Source organism: Osmerus eperlanus, chromosome 7 (assembly GCF_963692335.1).
Source record: "Osmerus eperlanus chromosome 7, fOsmEpe2.1, whole genome shotgun sequence".
NCBI classification, from domain to species: Eukaryota; Metazoa; Chordata; class Actinopteri; order Osmeriformes; family Osmeridae; genus Osmerus; species Osmerus eperlanus.
The window spans coordinates 18,740,110-18,756,609 of record NC_085024.1 but is presented as its reverse complement, the minus strand read 5'-3'; the positions used below and the strand labels follow the sequence as shown (position 1 = coordinate 18,756,609).

The 16,500-nt window shown below is 42.2% G+C and overlaps 1 protein-coding gene across 1 annotated transcript; it reads right to left on the bottom strand.

Annotated features, from left to right (window-relative positions):
- Nucleotides 1-2,487: 2,487 nt before the first annotated feature.
- On the bottom strand, nucleotides 2,488-11,447 carry LOC134023424 (IgGFc-binding protein-like). Its single transcript, XM_062465534.1, has 13 exons — nucleotides 11,406-11,447; nucleotides 11,228-11,320; nucleotides 8,998-10,221; nucleotides 8,434-8,774; nucleotides 7,721-8,294; nucleotides 6,996-7,606; nucleotides 5,479-6,049; nucleotides 4,734-5,329; nucleotides 4,052-4,619; nucleotides 3,767-3,963; nucleotides 3,547-3,685; nucleotides 2,996-3,324; nucleotides 2,488-2,901 (listed from the first exon to the last, which is right to left on the bottom strand). Exons 2-13 carry the CDS (start codon nucleotides 11,274-11,276, stop codon nucleotides 2,608-2,610), a joined length of 5,493 nt encoding a protein of 1,830 aa, XP_062321518.1. The 5' UTR covers nucleotides 11,277-11,320; nucleotides 11,406-11,447; the 3' UTR covers nucleotides 2,488-2,607.
- Between the last annotated feature and the right edge of the window lie 5,053 nt (nucleotides 11,448-16,500).

Genomic DNA, 16,500 nt, shown 5'->3' with positions numbered 1-16,500 from the left:
GGTTTATCACAGAAAGGATGGAACCAACCAAAAGTGGTTGACATACAATGATAAAAAAAAAAAAATGTTGGCTACTTTTCTGTGTGTTTGGCATACCTGTTGCAGGTGATAGTCCTTTCATAAAGGAACGTATGAGTGCATGGAAACATGTTCATAAGAAGATTGAGGAACATGAGAAAAGTAATGCCCACAAAGATAGTGCAGCTGCTTACTATTCCTTAGTAAGTAGCTCGACCTGGCTTTTTATTTTGAACATAAAGTTAATAAATTTTAATTCTTACATTCCACTACCCTTTCTCCCCTCTTTTCTCTCCTCTCTCCAAGTTATTTGTATGTTGGTGCCAGTCAGCACGTCAATATCTGTGGTAGCAGCGCCAGGGAGTGACATTATCATGTCTTGTCTGTTTTCATCTAATAAGGACCTGATCCAAAAAGAAGACATGCAGAGAATGGCCCTGAGCCTGAATCAAACCCATGGTGCTGCAGGCCTCAGCCTATGGCTGAGCTTAAGTTTTGTGGCGAAAAGTGAAGCTAACGGTGGCTAATTTGCTAGCCACAGTCACTGACGTTACTAACGTCACTACGTCACTAACGTCACGAAAACACGCGTGACTACCTTTGGCAGAACATTCGTTTCGCATCTGTTAACTTGGGGGATAGCTAGGCTAACTATAGCTTTACTGCAAGGCAGCTGCAGAAACGCCACAAGCAAAGAGGCCAGGGTGATAACTATTTACTCATTTTACTTTGTGATATGACACACAATTGTGATGTGTAATGTACAGTATAAGCTGATATTATTAAGGAAGTACATCTACTTTCGGAAACAGTAGTCTACTATTTCACTGAAGTATTAGCATCATGACATTAGCCTGTGTTGCCCGGGCAACACACACTACAGTGGTCTATGATGTAGCGTTATCAGTTTTCAATCGTTAAAATAAACATTCCTCACATATACATTTTCGTTGTAGGATTTATTCTGAAATTAGTAAACGATTTGTTGGTGAAATTACCATTACCTGTGGTTTCAAACCAGTGTAGCTCACTGCAACGCTGCAGCCTACGCGAGACACACTACAAAAACATCTACAGTACACAGCTGTTTAGGAAGTCAAACGGCGACAGAACATGTTCGGCACTCCCCTTACTTAACAACCTTGTGTTATCTTCGGGTCATTCTGACCCATCAGTCATTGTGACCCACCGTCGTATTGCGACAGATTTACTGCATACAAAGACAAAGTGAAGCATTTTCTTTTAACAGCTAGGCTGTCTCAGACCCCCCACATTGCAAAGGTTAAAAGAAAATTATTTTAATTTGTTTTTGTATTGGGTAAAATTGGGTAAACACAACGATGGTTCATTATGAACCTTTGGGTCATGTGACCCGAAGGCAGCACGAGGGTTAAATCAAAAGTCTATCTAACTACTAACCTGAACTTCATTGCCACAGCCTAAACGTTGTCAATCTGTTCATGAAAATAATTAATTTCAGCTTAAACCGTACAACGGAACGTTAAATCCAATTCAACCAACGCAATCGCTACCAAGACGAACACAGCAGTAGTCTAGTACTGTACCGTAGTAGTACAATTTACCGGGGCAGCTTCTCCACACAGGGCTATATCGCATTTTGCGTTGTTACTGACAATGATCGCTACCAGTGAGCTTTTTATGAATGAGCGATTTTCCACTAAATAAATGTCAAGCTTATTTACGTTTTGGGGGGCATATTTTCAGTTAGCAGATGGTACTGTTTGAATCGCGATTCCATCTTCTACTGCCGGGTAACGTCGTAGAATAATCTTCAAAGGGGGTTCTTTATTAATGAATGAATGCAATGAGTAGGCTAAATGCCTGAAAATATCATGAAAAGGGAAAAACTTAAAATGACGTTTAAATCATAGAGATTAGGTCAATTTTTACACCGCCAAATTTATTCGTTTTGATTCAACGATGAGGCTGCCTCTTGCAGGGGAAATGAGAAGACATCTATTTCATTCTACACTTCACTCGTATTTTCAGTTGTAAATGAGCAGCAAAAAAAATGCTTTTAAATCTATGTAATCTTTATAAATAATAAGTATGCATTTTTATATGAAATATACAGAAATATCAGTTGTAAAAATGTCATTCAAAAACGGACCCCTGTACAACCGACGCAAGCAAGCACACCCTGCAATTTCCCCAGAAATTGTACCCTCTCTAGTTAGGCTAGAAGTTTAAATCTCTCTAAAAAAAGAGGAATAAACGTTTCCTGTTGCAGATAACGGTTTGAGCAGTTTCAGGTTCCATAGACGCAAACATCGTCTTGCGTTAATACAGCTAAATTATTTTTAAAGCGTTAAACATTTCAAATTAATTGCTAAGATTAACGCGTTAACTTTCCCAGCCCTATAAAACAACATCAACCTTCAGACAACCAATGGATGGAAGTTCCGATACAGACAGGTAGGCTGGTGCACAAAAAGGAGACACATCACCAAGTGCTGACATATATTTATTGTTGATTATATGTATTATCTTGGCAGATAATCAAAAGATAAGGCTACATAAATGTTTGAGTTACATATTAGATTATGTAGACTAATCATCATAGGCAAATTAACGCTTATATTTATCATCAAAGCTCCAAGACCCCGCCCACTCAGTGATGTTGGTTGTCAAGACCCCTGATGGCATGGTGAAGTCGTCTTTGGGGTCACCGTTGTAGTTGCCGCAAATACCTTGGAGGTTGCCATAGTAACTGCTCGATATCGTGACCATAAAAAGTGTGCTCCAGTCAAAGCTGACCTCTAACCCCACAGATGATTGGATGGTTCCTCTAATGCCAGACACTGTGATCTCGATGTTGCCAGACTCGAGAATGACTGGGAGGGACTTGCGGACACCATCCACCTGGGAAATGTTGAGAAACAAAATATTTAAAAATAAATCAAGATGGACATTTTTACAATCATCAGGGATCTATCGATTAGTTAACAAAGCCCACCTCCACACTTCCCCTCTGGCCAGACAGGATTGAGATACGGCGGCCTAAGAGGTACACAGTTGCGGAGCGGAGGTAGGAAAATTTAGAGTTTCCCCGCAGCTCGTTCTTAGTCAGGATGTTGAAGTCGGTCAGGGTGGGGTCTCGTCTTGTGGTGTTGACCAGGGTGTAGGAGCGGGTGCCCTGGAAGGAGAAGAGGGTCCCGTCGAAGGTGGAGAAGTGGGGGTCTCCCATAACCCAGCATACAGCCTTAGACAGAGCCTCACACACCGCCTGGTCCTTCTCCACCACACAGCGCTCCTTTTCCCTGCACTGCATGTCCACACATGGATCTGGCCACACAAAATCACAAATGTGGGTAAGATACTGCTTGTTGAAAATAATTCATTATATACTATGGACATTATATGCTGATTAGGAGGTTCTACTTAGTATGTGTGTGTTTCTGTACTGTTTGCAGCATTACTACTTTACACAGTTAGAATCACAAAACAAATCTCTTCACGCATACCTCTGAGGTAAAGGATAGATTTACTTTATCTGTCAGTTATTACCTTTCAAGTAGCAGCCCAAGACTCCGCCCTTCACCCTACACTCATCCCCCTTGTCACACTGGTTGTTCTGACAGGTGAACTGCCCTGCTTTGCAGCTGCACACCTCTTGACACTCCTCCATCATCACCGACTGGCCGGACTGACAACGACAACATCATTAACAACAATACTAGCTGACAGTAGGTTATTTTGTTTCGTGGCATTACGAGTGTCAAGTCACCTTGTAGTACCTCCCCTTCACCACACAACCACAAGTGTCCATAGCAACACACACTCCCCCGTCAAACACTAATCCTTCATCACACTGACAGCCCTCCTGGCAGGGGGGGCAGCGGGCAGGGGCACTTAGGGAGGCACAGGTGGAGGAGCAGGTGTCAGAACACAGCTCATAGTGTGTTTTTGCCGGACACTGTAGGGCTGGAGAGGGGAGGGAAAGAGGGATATCAGTGACACAAAGGAGTAAAAGTAGGTCCGATTTCTGTTGTCAATATCAAATGTGACTCACGACAGAAGGAGTTGTTTCTCCAGCTTATTACTGTGGCACCAGCCCCCTGACAGAGAGATGCATAAATCTGGATGTGTCGACACAGTACTTCCTGTCCCCCTCCTGGGAGTGTCAATTCTTTCACACACGCCTCATAGTAGCCGGATGGGGGTACTACTGCATGGCAGGCAGCAAAAGGGCCCTGGCGTGCCCTGATGATGTCACAAGCCTTCTCAGACTCTGGCTTTTTCTGCGGCTCAGGTTCTGGACAGACAGACCCGTTACATCCTGTCTGACATGTGACCCCTTTCTCTGATATCACCCACCCAGCGGTGAACGCCCCCTCTGAGAGTGCCTGAGTGTTGTCGGGCAGCCGGAAGTCGTCATTAAGTTCGTTGTTATAGTTACCACAGAGACCAAGAGTAATGCCATTGTAGGTGGAGGGGAGATGCACTATAACCCCGCCCACAGTGTCATAGGTCACCTTTAGGCCAAAGTCTGTTACAACAACAATGTTTACTCCATTCTGATTGACCAATACTTTTCCTTCACCTAAGGACAGAGGGAGATGGGCCCTGATTTCATTCACCTATCAGAGGAGAAAGATAACTTTAGCTGGTGTCAAGTGTATTATGTAATATGAAAGGACAGATATAAAGAGAGAGAGAGAGAGTCGGATGGATGGAATCAAAGGGATACCTACCACTACTTGCCAGAGCAGTCCAGGAATCATGGTGATCTTGTAGATGGATGTCTGTATTTCAACCCTCCTGGTCACTCCCCCCTCGGCGGTCTGCTGTTGTACTATCACAGTGAAGGGTGTCATCCCTCCATCCTGCTCCACCTCCACTAACTTATACACACAGTCCCCGTACACACTGAATGCACGCCCATCAAATGACTTGTACTCCCTGACCCCGCCCACATGGCAGGTGCTAATCTTTTTTGGGACGCAGGCCAGCAGGCCATCCCTTAACGCACACTCTTCATTGGCTCCACAGGTGAAGGTAGTGTCACATACAACTTCACCATCGTCAGAACACACACAGCGAGGGCTGCAGTGCCCCCCGGTGCCTGGGATGAACACCTGGCCGCTGGTATAATATTGGCCCTGGTACACACAGCCACACTCTGCCACAGGAACACACATGTTGTCGCTAAGCAGGAAGCCGTCATTACATATACATCCCTCTCTACAGGGGGCGTTGTTGCAGCTGTCATCCTCCTTTAGTTGGCTGCAAGTCTCAGGACAGCCTGGGGCACACACCTCGTACTGGCTGTTGGCTGGGCATGAAGATGCTAAAACACAGTAATACACACAGAGATCACATACACGGTAAATAAGCTGAGGGTTTCAAGAAAGGAGTCCTTCATTCATGATGCATACAGTAACTGCATGATATGAGTGTTTGCTTGCACGCAAGCACTTATATGTGTGTTTAACTCACGGCAGAGACTGTCTGATCTCCAGGTCTCCACTGTGGCTTGTGCATCCTGGCAGGCAGTGGTGTAAGATGTGAAGGCGCTACACAGGACAGATGCATGGCCTCCATACACACATAGGTCAAACACACAGTCCTCCAGGTAGTCCTGGGGGTCTACCTTGGCGTGACACTGTCTAAACGGGCCCGACTTGTCAGTTATCCGGCCACAGTACACCCCTGACTGATATTTCTGCCTCTGGGTTGGGTGACATTTTGGACACTGGCCCCCTGGGCAATCATTGGAGCATCCCACAGCTCCACCCACCTGCCAGCTCGACCCGAAGGCAGTGGGATTGGGTGCTGGGCTTCGGTCCGGTTTGAGGAAGTCATCACCCGGTTGGCCATTCCAATTCCCACAAAGGCCGGCGATGACGGCCGAGTATGAACTGGGCAGTGTAAGAGCGACGTGGCTCCTCCAGTCAAACTTTAGAGTGAGGCCAAAACTTGTCCTTACCACGCCAAAGTAGCCAATACGAAGCACTGACAACTGGCCAGACTCTGCCTCAAACGGAAGGTTTACATACTGGCCGAGTATCTGTAGACAGACAGAAAACAAAAGGAAAATAATACTAATATAGAAGAGCATTCAGTCCTGTCAGCATTTCACTGTCTGAATGTGTCAGTCTGTCTGCCGCAACGTTATCTACACGTTACAAGTTGAAGTTTTTCTGAATTTTTATGAAATTACAATGGCAGCTACTGTCAATTTAAGCTTTTGTAATAAAGAGAGTGGTTTCACTGGGTAACGCTGGTTTTGCTGAGGTGGAGCTAGCGGCGTGGCTGCAGGTGGACTGTTGCTAACTTCCAGGAACAGTGAGTAACGACATTCTCTCTACAGAGCTCCAACAAGCGCGCCAACGTTGTGGTACCACACAGAGTAACAATAGAAAACCCCGGGTATACTTTTGTTTATTTCTTTGGGTTATAAAGACCATTTGAAAGGTTTAAGTTGCCTGTCTCTGCAATAAAGCTGTTATAATGTGTTACATTTACATTTAGTCATTTAGCAGACGCGCTTATCCAGAGCGACTTAGAGTAAGTACAGGGACATTCTCCCTGAGGCAAGTAGGGTGAAGTGCCTTGCCCAAGGACACAACTTACTTTGGCACGGCCAGGAATCGAACTGGCAACCTTCTGATTACTAGCCCGCTTCCCTAACCGCTCAGCCACCTGACTCCCTGTGTTCAGTGGTGATGTTAATGTATCAAATGTATCAAATAACTGTATAGCTATATCATAAGCTAACCAGGCCTCTCTGCACCCTAGGCAGTCATATGCCCGAATTGTGGCTACTGTAAATAACTATTAATTGTACATCTTAGTAACCTCACCAATTCCTCTCCCATGCTGCGGATCTATTAGGGTGATTAGAATTGAGTGATAGGGCTACATCTATAATCTTTATATCTTATATATGTTATATTTTTATAATTGCTTCCATCAAGATGCAGTACAACTGTAGAAATGTGTCCACAGCTTACCACAACTTTTCCAGGATTGTCGCTGCTCAAGGTCAGGGTATGGTTGAGGACGGTGATGGACACTGTCTTGGTGTAGGCCACTGCCTTGTTCCTCCCTCGGTTCTCGTTCTGAACCTGAACCTCAAATGGCGTCAGCAGGGAGCCTGTCCCACCAGTACCCACCAGACGGGACAGGACGTAGGTGCAGGTTCCCTGGAAGTCAAACCTCCGGCCATCAAAGGTGCGGTAGTGGGGGTCACCAGAAGCTTGACACGTAGAAAAGGATGTTGGATAGCAGTCTTTCACGCCGTTGCGTAGCTCGCACACTTCTGACTTCTTACATGTGGTGGATTCACACTGAGCCTCTGCCTTTCCAGGGACACACCTGCACCTCTTATTACATTGGCTGTCAACCCAGAATGTGGTACCTGTAGGGTAGTAGTGGCCCTGGTACTGGCAGCCACAGCTTGTGCTGCGCACGCAGCTTTCCCCACTGAGGACAAAGCCACTGTTGCATTGGCAACCCTCCACACAGGGTTCCTTACACTGGGCTGGGGCATCTAGATCAATGCAAGAAGCAGGGCAGGCCGAACCACAGGCATCATAATGGCTGTTGGCTGGACACTGCAGAGCTGGGGAGAGGAGACATAAAGTTAATAGCTGGGATTAGGAGCGTATGCAGCGTATGACACCATCTAACAAGAGGACACAGGACCGGAGGGAAGGAATAAAGAGAAAAAACTTACGGCATTTAGCGTCCATCCTCCACTGGGGGCTGATCTTTACACCCTTGGCCAGACAGGCGTCATCATAGAGTTTCAGGTTGTCACAGAAGAACATTCTGGCGCCTTTGTTGATACACACGTCAAAGATACAGTTGTCAAAGAAAATGCTAGGGTCCAGGGCCTTGTGGCAGCTGGCAAACGGCCCGTCCGTCTTGGTCAGGATTCCACAGAACTCGTTTTCCCCGTACCTTTTCTGGAGCTGGGGGCTGCATTCCGGACAGCTCCCTTTACAGTCGTCATTGCAAAAGCTGTCTTTATCATCACCTTTCCAACTCTTGGCAAACTCAAGCACCATGGGGAGAACGGTTTTTAAGGGGCTAGTCCGATCATCTCCACGATCACCGTTGTAGTTTCCACACAGACCCCCAAGCAATCGGAAGTAGCTGCTGGGAACAGTAATGTAGAGATGCATGTTCCAGTTGTACTTGACCTCCAGACCAAAATCAGTGGTCAGGACAGCATAGTGCCCTCTCTGTACTATTTTCAGCTTCCCCCCAGCCAGGCTGATTGGTAGGTAGATCAGCTCTCCGTTTACCTGGGAAAGAAGGAGGGGGATCAAGTGGCATGATATCACACATTAGTCCTCATCTTTATTTACCACAGACCTACCTACAGCATATGTTTATGCTATATTGTATGTCTGAACTCATATTTCCGAACATTTGATCTCTCACCTGCACCATAGATCTCTGACTGCTGACGACCACAGTCTGATTGTAGACAGTTATGGTCACTGTCCTGACATAGGACACTGTCCGCTTTCCTCTGTGGTTGTTCTTGGTCAGTACTGTAAATGCGGCCAGGCCCTGTGTCAGATCAGTAACTGTTGCCATGGTGTAGGTGCAGGTGCCCTGGAAGTCGAACCGATACCCATCGAAGGTCTGGTAGTGGGGGTCTCCTACCGCGTGGCAAGTTGCCTTGGAAATGTGAACACATTCACCTTTCTGGCACTCTTCCTTTTCCCTGCATTTGATCTTGTCACAGGGATCCGGGGGAGGAGTAGGAGGCACAGCAGCTAAAGGTGGGCAGGGAGGGGTGACACAATGTTCACTTTACACGTCTCAGCTCGAGAGTTTTAGCAGAATAGATCTGTTTACAGATATATTTAAGGATTAAACAGTAATATTGCTGGAAATGTGTTGCCTGTTTCTAAAAGAATACCTCTGTGTAAGCATTGTAAAGGTTTAGTATCAAAGAACTGAGTATGGCGTAGCGAAAAGTAACATCAAAGGATTTACCTGAGGAGCATACACCTGAGGTACCATAGCCATCTCTCGCTTTGCCTCCATAGACGTATACAGACAAAATTGAGTCTCCCTTGATGATGTAATTATCCTGTTTCTTACCCAGACTGACAATGCTCCACACATACTTGTCATCTGGCAGGAAAGTATTCCACTGAATATGGACATTTTTTATGGTCTTTTTTCCATAGATATTCACACTGTGAACCCCCTCCCGCAGTGATAGAACTACTGCAGTACTTTTGAAACCATCCAGGGTGTCCACAGACCAATCGCTGGGCGACTGGGAGGAGGGTAAGATGGAGGTCAGGAAGGGGTCGAATGGTTTGTTGTTGCTGTAATACATCACCATCACCTTCTTGTTACTTTGGATCAACAGAGGAGAGCCAAATGTGACACGCTCAAAGAAAGTCTTGCCAGCCTGGAGTTTCTGACTGGTTGCGGACTTCCCCCGAATAACTGTCACCACTGTGCCATCCTCAGTGGCTATGATGTGGGCCTGGTCCTCGGAGTGTCCAGCTGGGTGCATAGCAGGGACAAGGTAGGAGGTGGACAGGAGGTGAAGTGGAAGGAGCTGCTCATATACATGGTTGCAAGGGCCCTTGAACCAAGAGCACTGGTGCCCTGCCAAAACTGCCAAGGGGTGTTGTGACTTCACCTGCATCCCTGTCAAACTGGATTTACTCTGCAGCAGATAGCTCTGATACGGCTTCAGGATTACATTAATGTTCTGGCCAGCCTTCCAAGTTCCAATGCCATTGATTTTGACACTGGTAGGTGACTGAAAAGTGACTGTGTTGAGCTGGGGTCCGTTCACTACAGCCAGCAGCTTCATTAAGCTAGCCCCATGGGCAGGGGTGTAAGCCCAGTATTCTACCCCCAACTGGTGGGACGGTAGTACTTTGGAGCTGTCACCCGTATGATCGCGGGTGTTAAAGGCAACCAATGAAACATCGGCGCTTGAGGACACCTGGACAACGCTGAAGGAAAGGCCAGATTTTTGGAGCTCTGATTGTCCAGGCAGCTTCACCCATTTGGTTTCCTTCCCACCTAGCCTTACTGTGGTGGTGAAGGGGGGGGAAATTAGACGGATCTGCACTGTAGCTGGGATCCCTTGGGAGGTGATGGCCAGTTGCAACTTCTGACCTATATGACCCCCTTTGTAGTTGGTCAAAAATGCTGTGACAAACTCTTTTCCCACAGAACAGCCTTGTGTCACTGCAGACAGAAGTAGGAGGACAGGGAGGGAAGAGAAGGAGAAAGGAAAGTGGAAGGGTAGAAAGACATTTTGGAGATCAAGATTTTTTTGAAATTTAGACTTTTTTTATTGCAGTTCCCACAGGTTTTGAAAATCCTTAAAGGTTTTTGAAAAAAGGACATGAACCATGAAAGTGCTTGAATCCATGTTGATATATACTGTATACGTGTTTATATATACACTGAAAAACAAACCATGAAACTATGCACCAAACGTAGGATATGAATAGAAATGCTTGTCACTCACTGTTCTATTCAATACAAAACTAATGAATTTGCTCTTTCAAATGGAGATAATACTCTTGGGAGTTCAGTGAAATCCTGTGGGAGTTCAGTGAAATGTGGAATTATAATACTGATCCTCCCTGACCAAATCTGGGCAAATAAATGTATGCAGTGTATACTATTATTATTCATCTTTCAAGTACAATATTTAGGTTGCTTCTTCAATTATCACACCCCTGTAGATCCATCTGAGCCATTTCAAAATTACATTTGTAGTTCTTCCATGTTTGGTTTGTTAGCATTGCAGTATCATTATTATTAAGACAAAAGCATCTTTGCTTAAATATTTTGAGCAAATCGAAATGAATGTGTGCTGTTGAAAAGCAGCAAGGAAATTCACCCATGCCATCTAGCTTTCCTCCTGTCAAGTTCAAATACTTTTTTTGTCAAACAATATAACTAAATAAGTTAATTGTTCTGACATGCAAAATCATCATCATCAAGTTTTAAATTGATAAAGCTTTGTAATTACAGTAAATCTACATAATAAAAACGGAATACCAGTTTCTATCATATCCATAATGCTAAATATTGTTTTTGAATTAATCACTTTATTAAATGTTTTCCCATTGCTACAATGCTAACACATTTTTACTTGATCCTAACACAATGTTTATATAATCTTTTTGAAGATGTTACTGCCTTCAGTAATAACATTAGAGAAGTGAAAACTGGTTCTTACCTGAGAACAGTGCCACGGCAACACACAACAGCACAGGCTTAGTCTTCATGTCTGATTTATTGTGAGATAAAGGTCTCTTTTTGAAACTGAGCCCTGTAATATATAATGTGTAAAATAAACATCAATACAATTTAAATTATATCCAATGCAAACATGGCTAAACGTGTGCATACTATACCTGTTAAGGCTCTTTGCAGAAAAGGTGAGATGTACAAAGAGGAGAAGACTCTTATATGGAGATGAGAACCCATCCTTCAAAATCCTAATAATTCAACAAGATGACTGCATGTAAGCATAATGTCTGTGCATATTGATTTAAGTGCTATTAACAACCACAAACAATGAAACATGTCACTCCTACTGAAGTTTCAGGAAGACATTCCAGTTATTATAGACAGACCATGCCGTACAGATGTACATTTGCCCTGATACAGGATATTATTTAACCACATCCTAGATAACAAACTAAACAGCTCATTCCAACCTTTTTTACCAGAGAAGACATTGTAATAATACCATTTACACATATTCTTCATTTAACTGGCTATAATAAGGTTAAAGCAGGCTGGCACCAACATATATTGACATTCCTGGATGACAGTGCTGACTGACTCAAGATGCCGGCTATCTGGTGGTTCCCAAAATTAAGAAAAAAACAGCTGGAGGTAGGGCGTTCTCATATAGAGCGCCTCTTCTCTGGAATAAACTACCCGTCTCAATTAGGGAGTCTGATACTGTTTCGATGTTTAAAATTAGGTTAAAAACGTTATTGTTTAGTCAATTCTACGACTGTTAAAGGTAAGTATGTTACTAGTTGGAGGCAACGGGGGACGGGTTGTTTCCATCCTTATTCTTTAAGTATAACTTATTTTAGAGTTCTCTTCCCCTGGAACAGATTTCATGTTCCAAATGAGGGGGGCTGTCGCTGTCTTGGTGTGTGGGGTTGCATCAAATTCCCCTTTTTTGCTCTGTTAAATTGCTGCACCAGTCCACACTTGACCGGTGGGGATCTCATTCTATTATGACTGTAACTGTTAGCTGCTCCTGGCATTCTCTAATCCCTGCTCTCCTCTCTCTGTCCCCCCCCACACACATCTCTTGTGGTGTGGGGGGTTTGAGTTGTCAGCACCTGCCTGGTCGTCGGTCAGCCAACGCTGGACCTGGTCGCAAGTCTCCCGGTCCTGTCCTACATCTATAAAGTTGAATAATGGATTTTGGTGTTTTAAAAACCCATCGACACTGTATGACTATGTTTAGCCTGTGTTCTGCTCCTCTCTCCCACCAACCGTCTCTGGAGGAGGGGATCCCTCTCTGAATTGCTCCTCCCAAGGTTTCTTCCATTTTTTTTCTCCTGTTGAGAGTTTTTTGGGAGTTTTTCCTTGTCTTCCTTGAGGGTTTAGGTTGGTTGAGGGGCAGTTCTATGGGCATATGTGAAGCCCTCTGTGACATGCTTGCGTGTAAAAAGGGATATACAAATACATTTGATTTGATTTGAACAAGACAGTAGATCAAACACTTTCATATCCAAATGGGAAGGTTCTTAAATGCATGAGGTGAATAATTTGCAATATAATCCAACATTTAACTAGTAGTACCTTAACCTCCTATTGACAGTGGTGGGTGGGATCCTTATTGAAGTCATGCAACTAAATATTGTTAAATAAATGTTTAGTTTAGCTTTTACAAACATTAAATCAAAAGTAAATTAACCTGATGTTTTACTACAGCATTGTTCAGTGACAAACTAGGATTAGTCAAGAAACATACAGAGAAGAACTGTAAATATGCTCACAGTAGTCTGTTTACACAGTATAATAAAGCTTGGTTGGTTGCACACATGGTTGCACATAACTTTAAACTAAAATAAGTACATTAAATTTTTAGCTGCGACCAGCAGGTCTTTAGTTTGTTCGCTATGTCAATTGGTCGGTCAGTTGGTCCACAAACATCCCCCGGTCACAGTTTTCACCCTTGGAAGCTGAAATTTGACATGGAGATCCGGTGTTTGTGTGTTTGCATGTATTATATTTTTTTTTAGGGGGTATGGAAGTGGGAGAAGCCTGTCACAAAAAGGCACACAACTTCTACTTTGATATGTAGCCTACCAAGGGCGAAATAGTCAATCACACATTGGGTGGGACAGCTGTGGGACTTTCTGTGTTGGTGCATACACACATTTTTTGAATCAAAATAAAAGTCAAGTCTGAATGTTTGTAATTGAATAACACAACAAGGCATTTTATTCTATCTGATTGTCTATCCTGTAATAGGTAGCTGTCGGCTAGCTTGTCTAAAGTCTCATTCATACAAGCTGTAGGCCTATTGTATTGCAATCGAAATTCGCACTAATTCTACAATTAAAAATTCTAGTGGAATTCATCTAGTCGTTATCTAAGGGATTATGTTAGCCAAATTATGGATATTTACCATCCATAAATATGTGCCAAATGTCTGTGTGATTTCGCGCTCCTAACACTCATTAACGGTGCACAAGAGTACAAAGGTACTCTGGGGGGCGGGGGGGGGGCATAATCATACAGTATGATCCCCCCCCCATAGAATTACGCCAATGATATGTACCATGGCCAAACTTTGTAGAAAGACACACCCAGAGAAACAGACATACTGTACACACTCAGTAATACAATACACGCACACACAATTTTGCCACGTCCTTTTTCTTAAGTTATGACCGTTTGTCATAGAGCTTTACAGGAATTGTCATTAGATGCTGTTGTTTTACATTCTGGTAGTTCTTCATTGTTGTAGGCTAGCTCCACTCCCTACACTTTAGCTACACATTGTGGGAAATATAATTTACTTATACTAGTGCCCAGCATGCCTGTACCCGTGATGGAGTGATCATCTGTCAGCAGGGACATCATGCCAGTAAAACTAAATCAACATCATTATCCAAATAGTACAGTCCTGAAACATTGGATATGCATCTGAACCAAAAGAATTGTAGCTCAAGGTACTTTACATAAAATCAATAAAAACAATAATACAAGTGATAAAAGTAATAATTAAAATAGCAAATCTATAAAAACAATAATATAACTAATAAAAGTAGTAAAACCCTTCTGAGATAAAATTACTTAAATGCTTCGGTAAAAGACATACTTCATTTGTTTAACTCACCAGATATCTAACCCTGGTCTCCCTGACCAACTCTAATGCCTACTGACAGATCAGTATGACTTAACTAATGCCATTAAGTTACAGAATATTACAGTTCATAAGCATTTGGACAGTGATGTTTAGGCAGTTTAACATAATTATCAATAAAGTTAAATTGAATACTCATTCTCATTATATTCAAAGCATTTAATGACTGTCTCGAGTCCTTGACCCTCAGACATAACATTTTAAAATCATTTAGCAGATGCTTTCATCCAAAATAACGTTTCAAAGCAACACATCATGTCAAATAAATATAAGATACATTTTAAGTACATTTATAGCGATATGTCATATATAATGCCGACTGTGGCTGGATAACGCGAGACCCAGTATGCGTAAAATAAAACGAGGGCCCCTCCTTAGTGCGTGCCAACACAATTGAAGCTCAGCTACTGAAGTAATTGTTCAGTTAAACTCCTTACATAAACTTTTAATCAAAAATACATAAGCCACCTGATATTTTGTAATGATAACATTTTCAGTATACTCAGGGTGTGTATTCTTTATTCTTTCTTGTATTGGTTGAGCATGACTAGTTCACAGGTTTAACAATGAAATTATGTCATAATAAGTCAACAACAAATTCAGAATTGTTCCTCAATCATTTGTCTAAAAAATATTTTAATAATCTTTAGTTGGCTACAATATTCAGCCTTGTCAAGCTGGGAATTAACACCAAAAACCTAATTAAACATTATTTGCATTCAGTTTACATTCAGAGAGAATGTTAACTTTATCCACACGCACACTAACTCCTTTATAAACTACACACCAGCTAGAACACTGCGATCATCAAATGCAGGCCTATTAGAGGTCACCAGAAGCAGTCATAAGAAGATTGGTGATTCGGCCTTTGTCAATTACGCCCCAAAACTATGGAACAAATTACCCATAAATATTAGGGAAGCAAACACTCTAGACATTTTTAAAAGACAGCTTAAAACCTACCTTTTTACCGAAGCATTTAAGTAATTTTATCTCAAAAGGGTTTTCCTACTTTTATTAATTATATTATTGTTACTTTTAAGATGCATGTTTAAAGTTGGTTTCTCTCTTGAACAGAGATCTTATTCGGATTTTTATTTTTGTTTGAATTGTTTATCACTTGTATTATTGTTTTTATTGATTTTATGTAAAGCACCTTGAGCTGCAATTCTTGTATGAAATGTGCTATATAAATAAAGTCTTACTTACATCTGTTGACATATACGTTTCAAAACCTACAGCACCAAAAGACGAAGATAGCTATACTCTACAAATACAATTAACTGGAAATCCCTGTCTTATTTGAAAACAGAATTCCGTCTTAGTTTAACTGTATAGTGAAGGTTAGAAACTGCATCAGGAAAAAGTTTTATTCTTTAGATGGCTGCCATTTTTATTAGATTAGCTAAATAAGTATTATCAAGTATTTAGGTTATAATAAAGACTTTTAAGAGGGTATCTTGTCACATAAATGAATGAATGAATACGCCATTCTTGCCAGAATGTGCTATTCAGTAGTCAAATATCCTTTGTACTTGTTACCGCTCTCACTGGTTATACTCAATGTAGCATTGACTTTTTAAAATACAATTTACAATGACCAATTACAGTAAATTGATTTCCAATAGTGTAGGCCAACTCTAATATAACCAAAAACTCACTTTAAAAATTCTAGAAGTTGGGGTCACATGATCATGACTTGCTTTTCATAATTAATTATTGTCATAACTAAAAGTTAATTTATTTTGTAGCAGAATCCTGATATTCTCAGGACAAAATTATTTCAGAGTGGTATATAGGCCAAACCTTGCTCTTTACCAGATACTTGTGACTCTATATGTATAGTATGCATACTTGCATGCATTAGCAACAAATCATTTTAATTATTCAATTTGCTGCCTTTCTGCAAGACACCAAATGCATATCCATTTCTCATCAATTAACTTTTTGGGTTATAGTTATTTCACACAGGCATTCAAATCACCTGCTTCCATCATATACAAACAGTACATAGAAAAATATAAAATACAATACTATAACAACATTTATTTAGCGTAAAGGCATATTTACGTGTGCTGTGTTTCTTGAATAAATAGTCAAGACAC